Source organism: Meriones unguiculatus, chromosome 3 (assembly GCF_030254825.1).
Source record: "Meriones unguiculatus strain TT.TT164.6M chromosome 3, Bangor_MerUng_6.1, whole genome shotgun sequence".
Taxonomy (NCBI): domain Eukaryota; kingdom Metazoa; phylum Chordata; class Mammalia; order Rodentia; family Muridae; genus Meriones; species Meriones unguiculatus.
This window is the reverse complement of record NC_083351.1, coordinates 13130391-13148569: the sequence shown is the minus strand read 5'-3', so window position 1 is coordinate 13148569 and position 18179 is coordinate 13130391. Positions and strand designations below refer to the sequence as shown.

The window sequence follows — 18179 nt, the reverse complement described above, 5'->3', positions numbered from 1 at the left end:
TGAGCTGCAGGTTCGTGGAGAGACCCTGACTCAAAAAATAAAGTGAAGAGCAGTTGAGAGAGACAGTTGTTGGTAACCTCCGACCTTCAAACATGCACTCAGTGGGTACATGCTCTTGAACACATATGTGCTCATACCCAAAAAAGAAACCTGCCCTGAACACCGCCCAGACCCAGGGCAAACTGCAGAGGGTGAAGAGGTAGGAATGGTTGAGCCAGAAGGGCTGGACCCCTGCACCTCTTCCCTCGGCTCCTGGCTGCTTCCTAGTCCGTGGCTGCTGTGTGGAGGTGTGCCGCTGACTCCAAGCCCACTGCCAGTCCCCACTGTGTGCCGTCAGCCACTAGGATGCTTCACTCTGGCCTTCTGTTGAGAAGCTGGTCTCCTGCTTGAACCAGTGGATAGGTCATTAATGAAGGGTCAAAGCCATTAAGGGTCAAAGTGTATCACTGCCTCTATATGGGAGGAAATGATCATAGCAGCGAGACGAATGGTAACAGCAACAAACATTGAACGGAGACAATAAGCCTTTGGCAGAGTCACCTCATGCAGGCCTCCAAACCCTCCCCCCCACCCCACCCCACCCCACCCACACAGGGTGTTTACTGGCTCAGAAGGTTCAGATGTAATCTGTACAAAGTCACAGGTTCTGTGACTGGCACTGTCCCTGAGGCAGGGAGGTTTTGCTGCTGTAACAGGTAGCCCCCCCCCCCAATCCTGTGGCCTGCCACACCAAGGGCTTATTTCTTGCTCTTCTGCACCCACTGAAGATCAGATGTGGTCTTATCCACGTTGCCCTGGTTCTGAGCTCCAGGCTGATGAGTCGGTGGCTGCCTGGAATGCTGTCGGTCTCAGGTTAGAGCAAAGGAAACCCGTCGCCCTCCTGCAATGGCTTTTAAAGACTTTGCCAGAAATGGCAGCATCACACCACCCTCGTGTTTTCACTGCGGAAAACTGGCCAGCAGCTGGCAGCTGGCAGCACAGGGGTGAACAGTCTTCAACTATGACATTTCTGAGGCCCTCCAAGTCAACCAACCAGGGATCATGAATAGTATATTCATATACTATGTATATTCATATACACATACATACATATTTGAAACAAGGTGCCTCCTCATCCTCATTAGTGGGGATTCAGATATGCTCTATCATTCCTAAAATAATTACTATTTTTAAAATAAGTTCTGTACTAGATGAACTTTATTTCCCTTGTCATTTTACCCAAACAGAGTGAATACCATGACACATGCCTTGCTATATTGTGTGATATATATGAAATCTAAACATCTTTAGAGCATTCAAGAAGACAGGCAAAAGCTATATGCAAATGTATGTGGATATAAGGGACATGGGTCACTGTGGATTCTGGTGCCCTTTGGGACACCTAGAATCAACCCCCACCAATACTGAGGAGCTCCTGTCGGGTCTTACAGTTTAGCTTCTGACCCCAGACTCCTTCACTCTTAGTCACTTCTCGCCTTCCACCTGCCGGGTGCGTGTTCCACCTCCTCACGGAAACCTGCACCCATGGCAGGCCGAGACTCTTATCTTTGGTTTCAGGGAAGCAGCGGAGAGTAGCAGCTTTCCACACAGGGGCCTCAGGAGAAAAGCGTGTTGAAATGAGCTGGCACTGGTGAGAAGCCAAACATTCACCAGCTCCTTGGTGCCTGCGGCAAATCCATGTCTTGGTTCCACTCATGAGGAAGGGTATGAGCACATTGGTTGAGCATGGATGGGGACGAGGAATTCCAGCCCACAGATATGCAGACTCCAGGGGGGTGGGCCAGGGCCTTGTCCATTTGCGGGGTAGATGACCCGGGTTCTAACACTGGGACCTACATGGTGGCAGGAGAGAGCCAACTCCCATGTTCTTCTCAAACCTACACATATACACTCACACACACAATGAATTTATGTAGTAAAAATGTCTCTTTTAAAAGATATGTATTATTGTCCTCATTTTGTAGAAGACTGAGGCTCAGCCTATCTTATATGGCAGCAATGGCCACTGTTACTACCAAGGATCATACTTTATAAGGATTTTAAGCATTCTCTTAGCTCTCTGTCTCTCTTCTCTGTCTCTATCTCTTTCTCTCTCATACAGCCCCTCTGGAAGAACCACTGTTATCCCTTCTGAGGGGCATGGGGAGGTAACGCTTCTCTGTGTAACCCCACCCGCGCCTCCACTCTGCCTTGGCTCTCAGAGACCCACCTACCTCTGCTTTACTTACTGGATAAAAGGCATTCAACACCACACCCCCGCTGTACCACTGTACTCTTAAAGCCTCGGACCGTGGGACTACAATCAACTGCCCCTTGGCCAAAGAATGGGAAGCGCACAGTGTGGAGGCTTGCTGTAGAGGAAGCACTCACTAAATATTAACTGTTTCTCGTCATTTATGGTCACTCTGCGTTCAGTGGTCCAAATTCCAGCTTCAGTTCAGAGTTCTCTGTTAATGGCCTCTCCACCCACCCTCTACCTCTCTTCTTGTCTCCGATCACCTTAAAGCAGCCAAGGGCTAAAGGTCCATCAGAAAAACTGCTCATCTTGACCCTGAGCACCAAGACAGCCATTCACGGAGGGGCTGGTGAAGGCTGCGCAGCCAGTGGTACGCTCACCGAACGTTCTCAGAGCCCTGGGCTGCATGCCTGTGACACATAAACTGAGCGTGGTGATGCATGCCTGTAATTCCAGCGCTTGGAAAATAGAGGCAGGAGGATCCCAAGTTCGAGGTTGTCCTCAGCTACAGAGAGAATTAGAGGCCTACCTGGCCTTTGAGACCCTCTCTCAAAGACCTAAGACAGAAATTACAAAACCCCAGCTGTTCTCACTGCAAGCGCCCCTCCTAACCTTTGGCTGGGTTTGTAGTATCTGAGTTTAGAGTCTGGACCAATTCAGCCGTGGCCACAAGGCCGCCATCTCCCATACCAATGTTTCCCTAGCCCATCGCACAAGTAATTTCTCCGGAGGAAACCCCCAGGGGAGGTGGAATCTGCTGACAAGATAGGAGCACATCTGTACTCCTTCTAGGTCCATTTGTTCTGTGAAAGCTATTCTTTGCTTTGTTTGCTTTTGTTGCTGTTTATATTATTATTATTATTATTATTATTATTACTATTATTGTCTTTCCATTATTAAATTGCACCCATTAGGATGGATCTGCTGGGTAAGTAGTGTGCTCCATTCACTGAGATTTTTTTCCCCAGGCACTGATGGGCTCAGGGCCTACCTATCATTGATCTCTGGTTTAGGGGTTGGTGAGGTGGGAGGCCTCAAGGGATTCTGGCCCAGAGCTATTCATAGACCAGCCTCTTCTCTCCAGGACCGCAGAGGCATCCCGGAAGAAAAAGGAAAAACGGAGGAAGTGGAAACGCTATCTCCTGATAGGCCTGGCTACCGTTGGAGGCGGGACAGTGATCGGTGAGGCCCGCAGCAGGGGATAGATAGCCTGTGGTCTGCATATCAGTGGGGAGGTGGCCCCAGCACGTGACAGGCGCCCAGGCCAGTAGTAAATGTACTCATTAATGGGATAGACGCTGCCCCAGTGTGGTGCCGCTTGCCTCTAATCCCAGCTCTTAGGAAATAGAGGTAGAAGGGTCAGGAGTTCAGGGTCAGCCTTTGCTCCTTGAGACAGTCTCTAAAAAAAAAGAAAAGAAAAATAAATTAGAGGCATTGCTGGAAACATCATAGAAGGCAGGCAGTGGGCAGCACGTGGAAAAAGATCCCATTAAGCCGTGTCCTGACTGAGCTTTTACCCTGCAGGTGTGACTGGGGGCCTAGCTGCCCCCCTCGTCGCTGCGGGAGCCGCAACAATCATTGGCAGTGCTGGGGCAGCCGCACTGGGCTCGGTGGCTGGCATAGCTGTTATGACCTCACTGTTCGGTGCGGCTGGAGCCGGCCTGACAGGTAAGGTTAAATAAAAATGAGGACCTCGAAAGGATTTTTATCCATCATGACTCAGCCAAAAGGTGGCTTCTTGCTGGGGATGAGGAAATGTGGCTCTGTCCCTTCCGGGTCCTATCAAAGCCAGACTTGGAGTTGATATCAGAAGTTGCTGGACTTGTAATCAGCAGAGCCAGGATCAGGACAAAATTTGACAAACTGATTTTTCCCGTGTGAAAGCCGTGAGTACTTGCTGAGAAAGAGTCCAGCCAAGTCTGTCACTATTACCCAGGAAATACCCAGGCACTCTTCCTTGGAGGCATGAAGTTTCCTTGTGTCCTTGCCTTGGCTCTCCAGCCTCACCTGTGCCAGTGGCCCCTAGTGGCACACAGACGTGTGATGCCAATAATCATGGTTGGCATCACCTACAGTAAAGGCTAAGGCCCAGCAGGAAGTGCAAGAATACAGACATGAGCAGATGCAGACAGACAGGGTGATGATTCAGAGGCTGAGTTCAGACCCAGGTCTATGGCTCTGGTGGCCTTGGGCAGTGTCTTCCTGTCCCCTAATAAGGGACAACAGTGGTACCTGTCTTAAAGAGTGAAATGCATTTGTCCAGGAGCAGAGCACATAGGCAGTGCTCTGCATGTGAACACATGAATGCAGTTGCTCGTTTCTGTGTCCTTAGGGTACAAGATGAAGAAGCGGGTCGGGGCCATTGAGGAGTTCATGTTTCTGCCTCTGACGGAAGGCAGGCGGCTACACATCACCATCGCCATCACTGGCTGGCTCGGGTCCGGCAGATACCGTGAGGACCGGGGTGGGGAGGGACTCAGTTGAGCCAGATCTTCTCTGTCTGTTGGTCAGACAGAACCTGGACTAGTTATTTCTATGTGTCTTTTGGGTGTAGGTATGGGAGGTTCATTTCACAGAGTGGGGGATAGACCAAGACAGGAGAGAAGACCATCTTTTATCTATATACCCGTGTATCCAACCATTCATCCAAATAAGAGTTCACCCATCCATCCATCCATCCATCCATCCATCCATCCATCCATCCATCCATCCATCCACCCATCCATCCATCCATGCAGCCAGCCAGTCAGTCAGTGATCTTTATAGACTGACTATTCCCCATCCACCTATCATCCATAACCCACCATCATTCAGTCACCCAACTGTATTTTGAGTATCAGCCTTACCACATACTCCACAGCAAGCCAAGCCCTCAATAGTCAGTGGTACGCAACAGAGCCATTTTCTGACTTCTTATGAAATTCATAAAATAGCAGAAACACCAAATGACAAGAACTTGGAGGCCAGGGGAATACAGGTGTCTTTCATCTGTCAGAAGGGCCATGGAAGATGCATGGACCCCAAGGACCAGGGGAAGAAAGTAAGGAGCTAATAGAAATAATGCCATTTAAGCATCTGTACCAGATCTGTGTCCTGCCACAGGCAGAAGCAGGTAGGACCAGATCGGGTGCCAGAATGGGCTCTGAAGACAGAGGGCTGTAGGGAGAGGAGGATGGAACAGCTGTACCTTGGTCTCTGTGGGAATACTGTCTCCTCGTCCTCATTCAGGGTCATTTCCCATTGATGTCCCAGGTAAGGAAACGGAGGCTGGGAACAGTGGGGTGACCCTGCCTCTTCCCACCCAGACCTCCAAATCTGACTGTTTCCCAGTTGGCGTTTCTGCAGTCTAGGTGCTGTCGGCTCACAGGGCCTCCGTGCTAGACCCCTGTGTATTGACAGGTCGGTGCTGGAATGCCTCCTGGTTGAGGGAAAGGAATAATTTACCTCGGAGTAATTCAAACACTTACCTGACATCTTCCCACTTCCTAGCTGAGCAAAGTGAGGTTCAAGGTCAGGTGGTGATGTTCCCAAGGTCACTGAGCTCTTAAAGCAAGGAAGGATTGGAAGCCATCTCTGAACAGACTGACAGGGCAGTAGTGTTTTCATCTGCCATGCTGACTGCAGTTGATGGAGTCCTGAGGGGTGAACCCTCAGGAGAAAGAGGCCCCTGTTGCTGTCTGTCTGAGTCAGTGTCTGGGGCATCCTCTGTCACAGGCAGTAGAGGATGCTGCCTACACCTATCTGTGTTCTCTTCAGGCACATTCAGCGCCCCGTGGACGGCCCTAGCCCGCAGTCAGGAGCAGTACTGCCTGGCCTGGGAAGCCAAGTACCTGATGGAGCTGGGCAATGCCCTGGAGACCATCCTCAGTGGCCTTGCTAACATGGTGGCCCAGGAGGCTCTCAAGTATACCATGCTCTCTGGTAAGCACCCCTCCCTGACCAGCCATGGCATGACACAGTGGCACCAAATCCTTGCATGTCTGTGACCCAAGGGAGCCTGGCTCTGTGCCAGAGACAGAGGGTGTAGATCAAACCTAGGGCCTCAGGCACACCAAGCAAGCATTCCACAGGTTAGCACATCTCCAACGCTGCTGCGTTTACTTTTTTGTTGTTTTTGTTTTGGTGGAGAAGGAAAAAAATGTTTTATTATACATTTGGAGATAAGATAAATGGCTTAATCTTTAACTTGAGTATTTTTATTGTTATTTAAAACAATTTTTAGATATATTTTGATCATATCCTTCCTCTTCCCCAAGACAGTTTGTGTTTACTTTTTGTCTCGAGGCAGGGTTTCATTAATTTGCCCAGGCTGACCTTGAACTTGCTCAGTAGCCTAGGCGGACATTCAACTTACAATTCTCCTGTCTCAGCTTCCTTTGTGAAAAGTTTGTGACTTTTGTGCCAAGACACAAGGCAACAGCCAATCATATAATGTATCCATTGTCTACTGCTGCATGACAAGTTACCCCAGACTCATGGCATAATAATTCTTTATTCTAATAGCCCAGGAGCAGCAAGGCTGGGGTTGGCTTGTCTAAACTGGGCCCGTTCATGGATCTGTGGGTCATTCAGCTGTCCCCTGAATCAGGCCAGCTTATCTGAGGCAACCTGAAGGGCCTGGCTCTTAAGAGGAGAGCCCCATGTGTCTCTCCTCTTAAAGGCACCAAGCTGATGGATACCCATGAGAAAAATGAAACCTTTCAGATCCCTGGCTCTACAGACTCCACCCATGTTTTTTACCCATCCATCAACCACACTACCGTAAGCAAGGCTGTCCCCAATTCATCTCTGGACTCCTGTCTCCTCAGGTATCGTGGCTGCCCTCACCTGGCCGGCCTCCCTCCTCAGTGTGGCCAACGTCATCGACAATCCCTGGGGGGTGTGTCTCCATCGCTCCGCAGAGGTTGGCAAGCACCTGGCACACATCCTCCTCTCGAGGCAGCAGGTAACTGAGAATGGTTGGGGTGGAAGGGGAGGGCAGACAGGGCAAGCTTGTATGCGGATGTACACAGTGTGTATGCTGATGGCAACTCCAACAGTAGGTTTGTTGGAAGAAGCCCAGGAGCTTTGGGGGAGAAGGTAGTCTTCACTGCCACTCAGGTTCAAATCAGGAAAGTATCCGAGGTTACTCAGAACCATCCATAATTGCAGCTGGGGAAACTGACTCCTTCTTCCAGCTTCCTTGGGCACCTGCATATTATGTATGTGGTATACATACACAGACACACATAAACAAACAAACAAACAAACAAAGCTTTTTTAAAAAAATAGCTTTAAAATAAAATTTGGATCCAGAGCCAGAGAGATTTGATAAAATGCCTGTCCCAAGAACCTACATTTCAAAACAAAAAAGTGTAATCCCAGAGCTCAGGGAGGCAGAGGCAAAGCCGATCTCTGTGAGTTCAAGGTCAGCCTGGTCTACAAAGTGAGTCCAGGACAGCCAAGGCTACACAGAGAAACCCTGTCTCAAAGAGACAGGGTAAGAGAGACAGAGAGAGAGAGAGAGTTCAAGGCTATCGTGGTCTACAGACCAATTTCCAGGAGAGCCAGGGCTACACAGAGAAATTCTGTGGGGTGGAGGGACACATGACCGATGTGGGCATGTGCTACACACCTTTAATCTCGTCTCTGGGGGGGTGGAGACAAGTAGATTCCTGGGCCCCGGGCCAGTGAGAGACACTGCTTCATAACACAAGATAGGCAGCTTCTCAGTGTTGATCTGTGCGAGAGTACTGGCACACACACACACACACACACAGGCACACGGAGTGTATACATGTACATCCATATACACCACACATATACAAGCATACATATGCACACATACATGAACACACACCCATACACACACACAGAAACATACACACATACATACACACTCTCAAGGTGGAAGTTTATTTTCACTGGAGAAGCCTAGCATAACTGTCAGGTACTCTGATGGTATGTGCCATGGGAAAGAGGCTTCTCTCCTTGGGCAGAAAGTCAAAGCCACACCATTGTTCCCTGGGTATGGCCTTGATTCCCTGCTCCAAGAAGGCAGTATTTGGGCACCAGGAGGCAAGAGAAAGGAAGACCTGAGGAGTCAAAGCAGGCACCACACAGCCTCCCAGTCGCCATCTCCCTAGCCAGAGACTAGTCACATGATCACACTTCACTGTCCAAAACGCCAGGAGATTCAGTCTTTATTCTGAAAAGGCATGCAGCCAGCTGAAATTCAATGACTGCGGACAAAGGGGAGTGGAGATGCTGAGAGGCCCAGCAGTTTCTGTCAACGAGGGGATGTTGCCTGGGAAACCACTAACTCCAGCCAATCCCTGCGTCTCACCCTCCCCAAGTGAAAAGGAAAACCAGAGTAGCCCTTTGGCAGATCCGGCTGGAAGGCAAAGACAGAAGTGGCATGGGCTAAACGGGGTGAAACCTATCGCCTCCCACATAGCGGCGTGGGTGTCAGTGACCAAGGAAGATGATGGAAGTTACCTCATGCACACTCTCCTCACAGTATGGAGAGCAGGAATCGGACATGCCTGCACAGCTGCCTTCCTTGTGGAGACTGGAAGAAGGCATCCACTTCCTAGCCTTCTCCAGCTCCCAGAGGCCTCTGTCCTCTGCCAGTCGCCCCTCCTCCATCTTCAAAGTGTCTGGAGTATCCTCAGGCTTCTTTCTCCCTGCTCCTCCTCCCTTCCGTGTACATATGTATGTTTGTAAATATAGAAATGAAAGGCATTCCTGGAAGTCGTGGCTGTCCCTGGTCTTCCGTCACCCAGCCAGGACTCCCACCCTGGGAACACCCTTCACTACAAAGGACTTCCAGAAGCTTCCTCTCTGTGTGCCTCAGGACAGAGAGGGAAAGGACGCTAGGATGGTCAGCAGCTTTGACTGTTATGTGGAGCAGACAGACCTTACTCCCCACACAATTTTCTTTTTCTTCAGCATGTCCCATAATGCCTCGGCTTTCCTCCAGGCTCCCCCATCACTGTCTTGTCATGAAGTTCCTCCCATGCCTTTACACCCATCACATTACACCTTGTGTCTAATCTCTCCATCCCCAGAGGAAGCCTGCATCACTGCCATCCTTTGCCATAGGCAGAGGGAGGGAATCCTTGTAATTGATGTATTCTGCCTCCCTGGGAAGAGCTGTGACTGATAATGGTTTGAGATGAAAGGGAATTAGGCCAGCCAGAGGCCACCTGCTCTTGAGGAAACCAACCCCAGAGCTGCTAACTCCTGCATATGCAAGGGCCCTGAGACCACCGATTGACTTCAGGGGACCGTAATGTGCACACAAGCAAGTGCTGATGAGCTCAAGGTCTGCTCAAGGACTGAGACATTCAAACTTGCTTGTAACCTCTTCATACACCTGTGTCCTGTGTCTCCTCAGGGCCAGAGACCTGTCACCTTGGTTGGCTTCAGCCTTGGAGCCAGAGTCATCTACTTCTGCCTGCAAGAGATGGCTCAGGAGCAAAGTAAGTTCACTCATTACCACAAACAAAAAAGCTCTTCTCAGGTTGGTCCCCAGAACACTGGCTCTGGGCCGAGGGTCATGAGTTTCACAAAGTACATTCCCAGTCCTTAAAATAATAGTTTACGTGAATCATTTTAAATGGAAAGAAGGCTAGTTCTGTATACAGATTAGAGTACATGAATGGCAGATTGTCCCCTCACGATGACAAGGGTCCTTGTGCTCTGATGCGTGTTCTTGGGTGGGAGTGACAGAGTAAGAAGTGCAAAGTCACGGACTGCAGGATTGTGTCACCATGAAGCCCAGGGAGAAGGAGCCCCCATACAGTGTTGTGGCCAACCTTCAAACCAGTCAGTGCAAGGATGTCATGGGAAGCCTCTACCCTTCAATTTCTGCTCATCCAGAGCTGCCCCTTTCCCTAGGCATCCCAAGTGTGTGACAAAATTGCTTCGCAACCAGCAATAGCAAGGAAAGATGGGATGTCTGCCATCAGCTAGACCAGAAAAGGCCAGGATCCATTTCATCGCTGGCATTGCCAGACAGCCCTGGAAAAGTCCCTGAGTTCAGGAGTATGGTTGGTCCATTTGTGTTCTTTGACTGTGACCAAAATACCCCCCTGCCATCAGACTGACAGTAGGGGCTGTTTTCCTGGTTACAGACAACATGGATATACCACCCTTGGCATTGGCCATAGAATGTCCACACCTGGGCCCCTCCTCCCACCCCACTCCCAGTCTCCTTTCGCTTGCAGCAACCTTTCTTCCTTTGCTTGTATCTAGTCAGTGCAAGCAATGGGAAAGCACTATTTCAAGTAGCTCTTGTTTACCTGCAACCACTAGGTAAAAGGGCCTGGCAGCCAGCTCTAGGTTATACTCACCAGGGAAATCAAGCTGAGTCAGAGGGCAGGCAAGAGCCAGCAAGGAAGTAGGGAGGAAAATTAAATTAAAGGTGGAAGACATTGGACATCTCTTTCTGTATATTTTTCCCCATGTTGAGTACCACAGATAGATAGATAGATAGATAGATAGATAGATAGATAGATAGATAGGCAGATTTGGGGTACTCTGGACTGCTGGATAAACCCCCACAGGATCATCCTTTCCTTAGCTCTTTGCCAACCCCGCCTCCTGCCATGCTACTTTATACAAATGATCACTGCACTGCCTGTCTCTCTCAGGAAAAACCAGGGGAGAATTATCAAGTGGTGAAGTTGTCTGTATAAAAACATATGTTCTAAAGAGGCGGGAGGGATGTATCAGTCAGCTGTGGTTGCGGTAGCATTGTGTAACAACACAAACAGCTCAGGAGCTGACGGCTGGCTGTGGTTTGACTGATCTGACATGGGGCTTTGCTCTCGCTGTGAAGTCAGTGGACTGGCCAGATTTAGGTCATTTCTGTGTTTATTTGTCCTTAGAAGGCTGCAGGGACAGTGGCCACTTGGGATGTCCTCTGCTTCTGGTAGCTCCCTAGGGTGCCAACACCAGGCAAACAGGCAGACACACATAAGACACCCTCCTCTTGTATCCCTGAACCCAGCATCCTGTCTGTGGTTAGAGACTGCTATAAAAACCACCTCTCCAAACACCAGGGCTTGAGACAGCAAAGCCCGACCACTTCCCAGGATTCCTTGGCAGGCTAATAAGCTCTCCATCTCCGCTGCTCCCCTCATGGACCCGGTCACAGTTGGAACCCTGGGCAGTCCTATGGCCTCACCTGTGTATCTCTCTGTTGATGCTGGCTGCCGGCCACCCAGGCTCCTTCCTGCTCCTCGAGAGGCCTCTGGAACACTGCCATCCCTTGTACAGTTCCCCACCCCCTGCACAAACCGTGCACCTGGCTCTTGGAGCGACTCGTCCTTATCTATAGAAGCAATTATTCACAGAGACAAAAAAAAAAGAGGCAGCTCCTGCCTCCAGATAGTGTAAATTATACCTGAAGACCCGTCTAATGCAGAGCCTAACGCTGCAACCCTTCAGCAGGGCTCCGCAAGCTGCGGCGACCTCCAGCCATAGAATTATTTCCTTGCTACTTCGTAACTGCAGTTTTGCTACTGTGATGAATTGTTAATGTAAATATCTGATATGCAGGATATATGATCTCAAACCTCCAGAGGGGTCGCGACCCACAGGTTGAGAACCACTGGTCTAATGCAAGCCAGGCTTTAGTTCCCCCGCTGGGTCACCTTTTAACATGGTTGCAGGGAATGAGACTGTCCAGCAGCTGCCTCCTCTGTGTTGATGATGGGGAGGGAGGATTGGGGAGGGGGAACAGGCAGGTGGCTTCTCAGGAATGGGCCAGGACAGCATAATCCTTGGGTGGCCTTGTGTATAGCTTTTGATAGTAATGGCGCCCAAAGCAACTTTCTCTCTGACTCTGTCCCACCTTTCCTGGCCTGCTGTTAACTATGCTAAGCACACTCCAGTCATAGACGGGCGACGGGCATGGGACTGGCGGGCACTTACCTAATCCCTCCACACCTCTGTGCCTTCACCTGAATATGAGACTTTGTATACTTACCCCAAAGGGTGATAGGGATTAAAATGAGATCACAAGTATGGAAGTAGCTGGCTTTGATGAGTGTACTCAGCAAAGATTTTTTTCCGTAAGCTCTAACATGAGACTATACAGGACACCAGAATGAAGGGAAGTGCTCTGTCTATGGAGACCTTATTCTCTGTGTCCTTGAACTTCAGAGTGTCCCCTTCCCAGCATCACAATGGATATGAACTCCAGATGGGTGGGGTCTGGCCCATACCCTACTGTCATCCCACTGCCTGGCATATTGGGGTGTACAGGACAGGCAGGAGCCTGACTTGGGGCAAGAGAAGAAATAGCCACGCTCCAAGCTTGTGCGAGTATTTCCTCGTTTCCGACTCCACCCACCCACCCACACACAGCAGCAGCAGCAGCCCCAGGGGAGTTGGTGTGGCCGCTCTCTCTCTGCCTCACAGATGAGAAACTGTGAGAGGGTCTTCCTCGAGGATCTCACGGCAGAGGCAGCGCGCTTCCTCATAACTGCAGCGCTGTCTAGAGAGGACGCAGACCGCAGACAATGGTAGGCAGCGGGCAGTAGGCACTTGCAGAGAGGTTTTCTGGGGTAGACCTCAGCACAGACAAAGTGTCTATGCTCCAGTGCCTGGAAGTGGTGGTGCCTGGGGATTCCGCAGCCCACAGAAGAAGCCTGATGTGGATGGGGGGAGATGCTGGCGCTCGGGATGTGGGTGGACCAGGAGCTAACTAGTTGAATGCTGGGGAACCCTCAAGCCTCTGACTCATGGAACAAATGAACAGCTGAGTCAGTCCCACAAATGAGTTGCTGGAGAGGTGGGCCCTGGGTAGCCCGCCCACACATGCTTACTCCCTCACCTGTACACACACAGCAACTCCTCAGATCCCAGCGGATGCCTCTCAGTGCTCTCCCATCTCTGCTTGGAACATCCCCCCGCCCCCACCCTCACTCCCACCCTTAGCCCAACCCTTACCCCAGGGCAGGCCTTGCACCTTCCAGACGGTTCTCTGCAACAATTACATTTACATTAACTATCTTTTCTTGTCCCTAGAAGCGCTGAACTCAGCACATACAGTAGCTGTGTAGCCTATGAGGGAGAGCTCCGACTAGTGTGGCCTTTCCACAGAGGAAGCTGTCACTGAAGCACGCAGCTTTCTGGGGAGCCAGATGGCAGGCCAGCAGGTGGCAGAGCAGGCAGCTTGGCAGAGGCCATGTGGCATGCTAGGCTGCAGCTCCGGGCTACTCTCCACTCTGCCCAGGTGCCCTCCCAAGCACTTGCTCCTTTGCACAGCTGTCTTACAGGCCCATGAGTAACCGTGACCTAGGACCCCTCAGAGACACCTGGGCGCAGGGTCAGCAGGCTAGCTCAGTGGCTAGAGTGTCTGTCACCAAGGCCTGAGTTCATTCCCCAGAGCTCAGTAGTGGAAGGTGAGGACAAACACCTGCTTGTTGTCCTGTGAGAATGCTCCTGGGGCCTGTGTGACTTCCGGGGGTGGGGGATGCTGTGTTCACGTGTTCCCATCTGTATTCTCGGGCTTTCTCCCTAGAGAGAGGAGGGGCCCTCTGGGCAGGGGCTGCCCGGCTGTATGTCACACTGCCTGACTTCTCAGAGATGCCTAGCAGTACCCACATCTCTCCTGCTAGACCTGAGAGCCACCTGAACTTCCATTCTGCCCCCCCCACCCCCTTGGCAGAACCTAATCCAGAGACTCCTGAGAACTTGAAAATAAAACACCACTCAGCAAGGAGGGGAGCTGAGGCTCCCAGTCCCCAGAGCCCAGCCTTTATGTCCCACCTCCACGGTGGCTCTTTAGGGACAAAAGCGGGATGTTTCTTTGCTAAACTGCGTTGACCCACCCCCCCAAAAAAAGCAAAATGAGTGAGCACAAGTCTCTTCACGAGCTCAAACACCCATGCTCACCCTTGGGCCTAGCCTGTGCCCAGCAGTAGCAGAATGGCAGGATTTGGATGTCACTAGGTGGGGTCTTCCAGTGGTGAAGCCGCTGGCAAGTGCATCCGCTCTGGAGTCCAGCTACCACTGCGCAAGGCCATGGTGAGGTTGTATTCCGTGCAGCCATTCAGCTTTCAGTCAGCGTGACAAAATTCCTGAGGTAATCAGCTTCTGAGAAGGAAAGACAATTTGGCCCAGGATTTGGAAGGTTTCAGTCTGCCGTTGATTGGCTGGTTGTTTTAGGGCCTGTGGCAAGGCAGTATATCATGGCTGGAACACGAGGCAGAGAAAGCTCTCACCTCACAGTCGACAAGAAGGAAAGAAAGAGAGGAGGGGGGTGGGCCCCAGTAACACTCCCAGGATCTAAATGAAATTCCTCCCACTAGCCTCTACTTCCTGAAGGTCCCACCGTGTGTCGGTCACACCACAGGCTGGGGAATCAAGCCTTCAGATAGGCCTGCAGAAAACGTCTATGGAAAGTGCTGACAATACACAGTGGTGCGGGTCCGTAAGAGAGGTGAGCGAGACTGTTTAGAATACGCTGAATGGTTCAGTGGGGAAAGGACATGAGTTCTGTCCCCAGGACCCACATGGTAGGACAGGACCATTCTACACATTGTCCTCTGACCTCCACACACGCAGCAAGTCACACACATGCACACACACGGAAGTAAATAAATTTATAGAATGTGCTGAGTTTATAGATTTGAGCTGGCAGTAGATGGCATCACCTGTAATCCTCACTGGAGAAAACTTAGCCTTTCCTAAGGGTCACAGGGACGGCAGGTCCTGTTCCTTCCTGTTGGCCACCCTGAGCAGTTACTTTCCTTGTAAGTTCCAGCAGTCTAGTGGGCCACCATCTTAAATGGATTCCTCACCCTCTTTCCTGTTCCAGCTCCCTGTCTGGGTCCAGGCAGCCCTGATTATTTAGCATCCAATTAATCTGCATTCAGGGAGACCCTCTGCCATGATCTGAGGGGCGGAGAGAAGGATTTGCTCTAGTAAATCAGAATCCACCCACTGTTTTCTGGAATCCTCACACCCCACCTTACCCAGCAAGTAAATGCTGTAGCTGTAAATCCCAGTGTCTCCCAGAGCCTGTAAGGCTTGTAAGCCTCTGCCAAGAACCCTTCACCCTCACAACAACGGCTCATCCTTCCTTCCCTCTCCCCAGGGCACTGGGGTATCAGGGGCCACAGTGGGGGCCACTGCCTTCATGTTTCATGTTCCCTGTGAAGGGTTGCTGTGGGCCTTGGGTGTTGCTACTCTGAGGATTCAGCTCCAGCTCACAGGGGCCCCTCCCAGCCTGACCTGCTCTTCCCTCAGGCTCGGGGTACTAATCCTCCTTTCAGATAAGTGTCCCCTGCAAGCCACTTGGGCACTGGGATCTGTCTCAATGACTTCTGTGTCCCTCGTACCTGGGATGAATCTATCAGCAGATGGGCTCTAGGAGTGATTTGAACTTGAGGTCTACCAAGCCGTCACAGTGTATCAGTCAGCACAGACCAGGTTATAGGGTAGTGACAAACATCCCCAATTCTCTCTCTCTCTCTCTCTCTCTCTCTCTCTCTCTCTCTCTTCCTTTATGTTTTTCATGTGTGGTATGTACATGTATTCATGTTTTCATGTATGTGGGCACATGCTTGTGTATCCATGTGTGCATAGGCCAACTGATGGAGCCATTGTCCAAGCCTCCCAGTGACCCTGTCACACCACGATGCTCTGCCCTAGACTGCCCGGCAGTCCACCTGTCCCACCCCCCCTGACCCCACCCGACCCCACCTGACCCGCCCTTCCAAAACCCAGACAGGAGGCACACCTGCCAAGAGAGCAGGAAATGAACAGAGCAGGAACTACCCAAGATAAACAGCCCCCCTCCACAACAATAGTCTGTCTCCCAGCCAAGGGCATCAGTTTGCTTTGGGAGTGGTGCCAGCTGGTGGCAGGGGTAAGGGTGATGGTGCCTGTGGCCAAGAAAAGCCTCTATTGGAGCACTCACTAAGAGACCCCGGGCCCTGGTTCATAATAGACTGTTTCTTCATTTTTTTTCTATGTATTTCCTTTGAAAAGATTTTTTTAAAATTGCACAGTTGGAGAGGGAGTTCAGTTCAGACTGACTCATACTCTCTGGCTCAGCCAGGAAAAAGCCCTGTGAACCAAGAAATCAATTCCTGCTTCAGCATTTATGCATTTATTCTCCTCTTCATTCCAGCGGGACTAGAAGAAAATTAATTAAGGGCACTACATATTGTCTCTGCCCGGCGGCCCAGTCCATGAAGCCAGGGCTGAGCCAGCACGCCTCAGGATATATTTGCTAAGCAATTACAAAGCCTGCTCCTGCTGGGCCCTGGGGTCCCTCACTTCTGACCTCCCAGCTGGTTCCCAATCCCTTCCTCATCTACAGACTCCTTTTGTCACTTTTCCAAGTGTCTTCAGGACAACAGGGGAGAGTAACAGGTTTAAGAGCTCTGGGTACAGATCTGAATTCAAGTCCAGATGCTGCCGGTTCCTGTGTGGGTGACCTTGGGCAAGTCACCTCAGCCTCCAGACTTGAAGCTGATTAGTAAAAGAATACCAGCGTCTGTCATAGTTATTCCTGTGATGTCACAGTTGCTGCTTGCTGGCTGTGGACTGTGTGACAGGCCACGTACCAAGGGCTTTGCCTGTTTTCTCTCATTGAGTAGAACCAACAGCACTGAGAGGTAGGCATTGCTATCCTCATCTTGCCTCTGAGGCGGAGAAGGCCAGAAAATACCTCAATGTGAGTAGCCGAGCTGGGGCGTGACATGGTGGTAAAGTGCCTGCCTAGCATGCAGAAGGCCCTAGTTCAATCCCCAATACCACAGAGACAAGGGTTGGGAGATATAGGAGCTATAAAGCCATTGGGAAGTTTCCAGGCAAGAGAGCTGAGCCTGGATCCAGCAGAAGTGCCCACAGCTAAGCCTGCATCCAAACCCAACTGTGCTAGTTCCAGCTGAGTAAGCACATTCCACGTGTTTGGTACATAAGCAGGCTGGCCTCAAAATCAAAGCGTTCCACCTGCTTCTGCCTCTGCTTTAGGGTGCTGGGATTAAAGGCATGTACCACCACCACCAGCCTCTACCTGCCTTCTTCTACAACTCCGAACCACCTACCCAGGGGTGGTACCATCCACAGTGGGCTGAGCCCTGTCACATCATTATCAAGAAGATGCCCCACAGACTTTCCTACAGGCCAATAATCATGTTATTTTCTCAATTGAGGTTCTTTCCAGATGCCTCTAGCTTGTGTCAAGTTGGAAGAAAAAAGGGGGGGGGGCAGGACACCGTGTATTCCTCAGTTATTAGCTTGTGCAGTAATTAAGATATGAATTTAGCTATTAGCTTCCTCTTAGTCAAAGCAAAAACAAAAAGTACTGACCAGGGGACATGTGGGGACACAGATGCCAGCTCCACAGGGAACAAGGCCTCCCATTTCCACCTGACACTTGCGGTCTGCATTGGGTTGTTTCCTTAAAGGGCCTAGGTGCTTTGATTGGACTTAATTAGCCAGCCCAGCTTCATCATCGGCTCAGCTCTTTGCTCATTAAAAGGTCAGGCCGGAGGCTCCGCACCAAGAGCTGCGGGCAGAATGTCAGGCTGGAAAGATCTTTATCAGCTTGAACTGAACTAAAGAGAAGGCTCTAGGGAACTGCAGTAGGGACTTCTTCAGATAATTACCGCTGTGACTTTGGTGAGCGCCTGGGAACTCACCAAAGACTTAATTAGGCCACAAGTCTGGAGTCTTCCTCCGGGTAGTTTTGCATTTTGTAATCTGGTGGCTGTCAGCTGATGCAGCTTTGTGGGTCTCCCAGACCCGGAGAGCGATCCCAGGGTGGTGGCACTGGTCTGTCCTGCCTGGTCTCTGCAGAACTCTGATGGCGAGTACTGGCCCCTCTTCAGTGCGCCAAGGAGGGGAAGAGGCTGGTGTGCCTGGGGCACAGAACCGCAGGGGACAGCCATCCTCCAGCGGCCTCCCTCCCTTCCGGCAGTATCTCTTACAGTAA

The 18179-nt window shown here is 50.9% G+C and overlaps 1 protein-coding gene across 12 annotated transcripts in view; it reads left to right on the top strand.

The window, feature by feature from the left end:
- Window positions 1–18179, top strand: part of Tmco4 (transmembrane and coiled-coil domains 4) — a 76069-nt gene that overhangs the window by 41069 nt on the left and 16821 nt on the right. For all 12 annotated transcript variants that reach the window (XM_060379192.1, XM_060379198.1, XM_060379196.1 and 9 more), the window contains 6 exons: window positions 3321–3418; window positions 3761–3904; window positions 4569–4688; window positions 5993–6157; window positions 7045–7181; window positions 9615–9699. In XM_060379192.1, the coding sequence (XP_060235175.1) occupies window positions 3321–3418; window positions 3761–3904; window positions 4569–4688; window positions 5993–6157; window positions 7045–7181; window positions 9615–9699 (749 nt within the window). The remainder of the gene's footprint in view (window positions 1–3320; window positions 3419–3760; window positions 3905–4568; window positions 4689–5992; window positions 6158–7044; window positions 7182–9614; window positions 9700–18179) is intronic.